This window comes from Tenrec ecaudatus, chromosome 1 (genome assembly GCF_050624435.1).
Source record: "Tenrec ecaudatus isolate mTenEca1 chromosome 1, mTenEca1.hap1, whole genome shotgun sequence".
Classification (NCBI taxonomy): Eukaryota; Metazoa; Chordata; class Mammalia; order Afrosoricida; family Tenrecidae; genus Tenrec; species Tenrec ecaudatus.
In genome coordinates, this window is record NC_134530.1 from 169,491,617 (window position 1) to 169,493,373 (window position 1,757).

The 1,757-nt window shown below is 41.7% G+C and overlaps 1 protein-coding gene across 1 annotated transcript; it reads right to left on the reverse strand.

Annotated features, from left to right (window-relative positions):
* Window positions 1-561: 561 nt before the first annotated feature.
* On the reverse strand, window positions 562-1,465 carry LOC142437142 (olfactory receptor 10J3-like). The gene is given in 3 exon segments (XM_075540429.1): window positions 562-624; window positions 627-1,111; window positions 1,114-1,465. Coding segments are annotated over 3 exon segments (900 nt in total).
* Between the last annotated feature and the right edge of the window lie 292 nt (window positions 1,466-1,757).

Genomic DNA, 1,757 nt, shown 5'->3' on the forward strand with positions numbered 1-1,757 from the left:
CATCATGTGTTTTCCACATGGGTACTTCTTCCCCACAAAAAGGATCGGGTGGGGATGTTCTGGAAGTCACATATAGCATCAAATAGAAGATTTTACAGGTTGTAAAAGAATATTAGCAAGTAACTGCATCAGATTCCAAGTGAGTCTTAATATCCACATTGTTTTCATTATCCGTTAAGAGTCTCTTTACACTTTGTGCCTACATGGGATTGTACAAATTAGAATATGCTGAAGTGTGTAACTGTGTATAAATGTGCATGAGTACACATAGGTAAGAGACATCTATTATGTAAATATATAAATATTTAATAGGGAATATATAAATATTTCTCCTAAATTCTTAAATATAGGCCAGGTCATCGAATACTCTCTCAGGAGAAGAGCATAGAAAAACATGACTAACACAAAAGGAAACCTCCTGTTTTAGCAAACAATTAACTTTAGTCTATTATTATTCTAATCCTTAGCTTAAAGATACTAAACAGAATTAAAATTAATATACATTTACAAAGACAAAGAAAAGCTATTCACACCATCTCCTTACTAAAAGGGAGGGAGGCTTCAGCATCTTTGACCTCCTTCTTCCTCAGTGTATACACGGCGGGGTTCAGCAGGGGCGTGATGACTGTGTATGTCACTGAGATGAGTCTGTCCTTCTCCAGGGAACTCTGAGATTTGGGCTTGAAGTAGATGATGGAGGCACATCCATAGTGGATGATGACCACTGTGAGGTGGGAGGCACAGGTGGCGAAGGCCTTCTTTCTGCCCTCAGCTGAAGCAATCTTAAGGATAGTAGAGATGATGAGGACATATGAGATAAAGACCAGGCCCATTGGTAGAATAAGAACACAGAAACAAACCACAAAAGTAATGATCTCATTGACAGCAGTATCTGTACAGGCCAGCTTCAAGAGGGGGTGAACAGCGCAGAAGAAATGAGAAATGACGAAGGCATCACAGTAGGGCAGGCCAAACACAGATGTCACCTGAGTGATGGCCATACCCAACCCAATTCCCAAGGATCCAGATGCCAGAAAAGCACAGGACTTCTTACCCATAATGACAGAATAACGGAGAGGGTTGCAGATGGCCACATAGCGGTCATAGCCATGGCTGTGAGCAGGAAGCAGTTATTGATGCCGAAAGTGAGATAGAAGAAGAGCTGTGTGGCACAGCCTGGGATGGAAATACCCTGGTATGGACTCAGGAGGCCAAACAACATTCTTGGAATGATGGCCACTGTGTAGCAGGTCTCAGAGACGGACAGCATGCTCAAGAAAAAGTACATGGGAGTGTGAAGGTGACGATCTAGGCGAATGATGGTCACAATGATGACATTGCCAGAGAGAGTCAGTAGGTACAATGTCAGAAAGACAACAAAGAATATAAGCCTGTGCTGCCACCCAAAGCTGGAGAAACCTTCAAAGATGAACTCAGTCACAGCAATGGAGTTTGGTTTTGGCATTGAGGAAGGTCTGGGTCTGAAAGAGCTGGACAAAGGAAATGAAACAATGATGTATCAACAATGTAACAGAGTGAACTTGGCCAAGGCTATCAGTGTAGAGGGTCTCCATTCTTTGAGCAATTTCTCACCATTTAGAAGTTGGGCAATTGCTCACTTTTCACCTATACTTGACATTTTTGTTGGTATTAAAGTGTTACTCTAGAACCTTAGATTGCAGACCGAGATAGATACGGGGTGCAAAGTAAAAATAAATAGAATGATAATAGAAATAAGTACCTGGCCATTGCAGAAC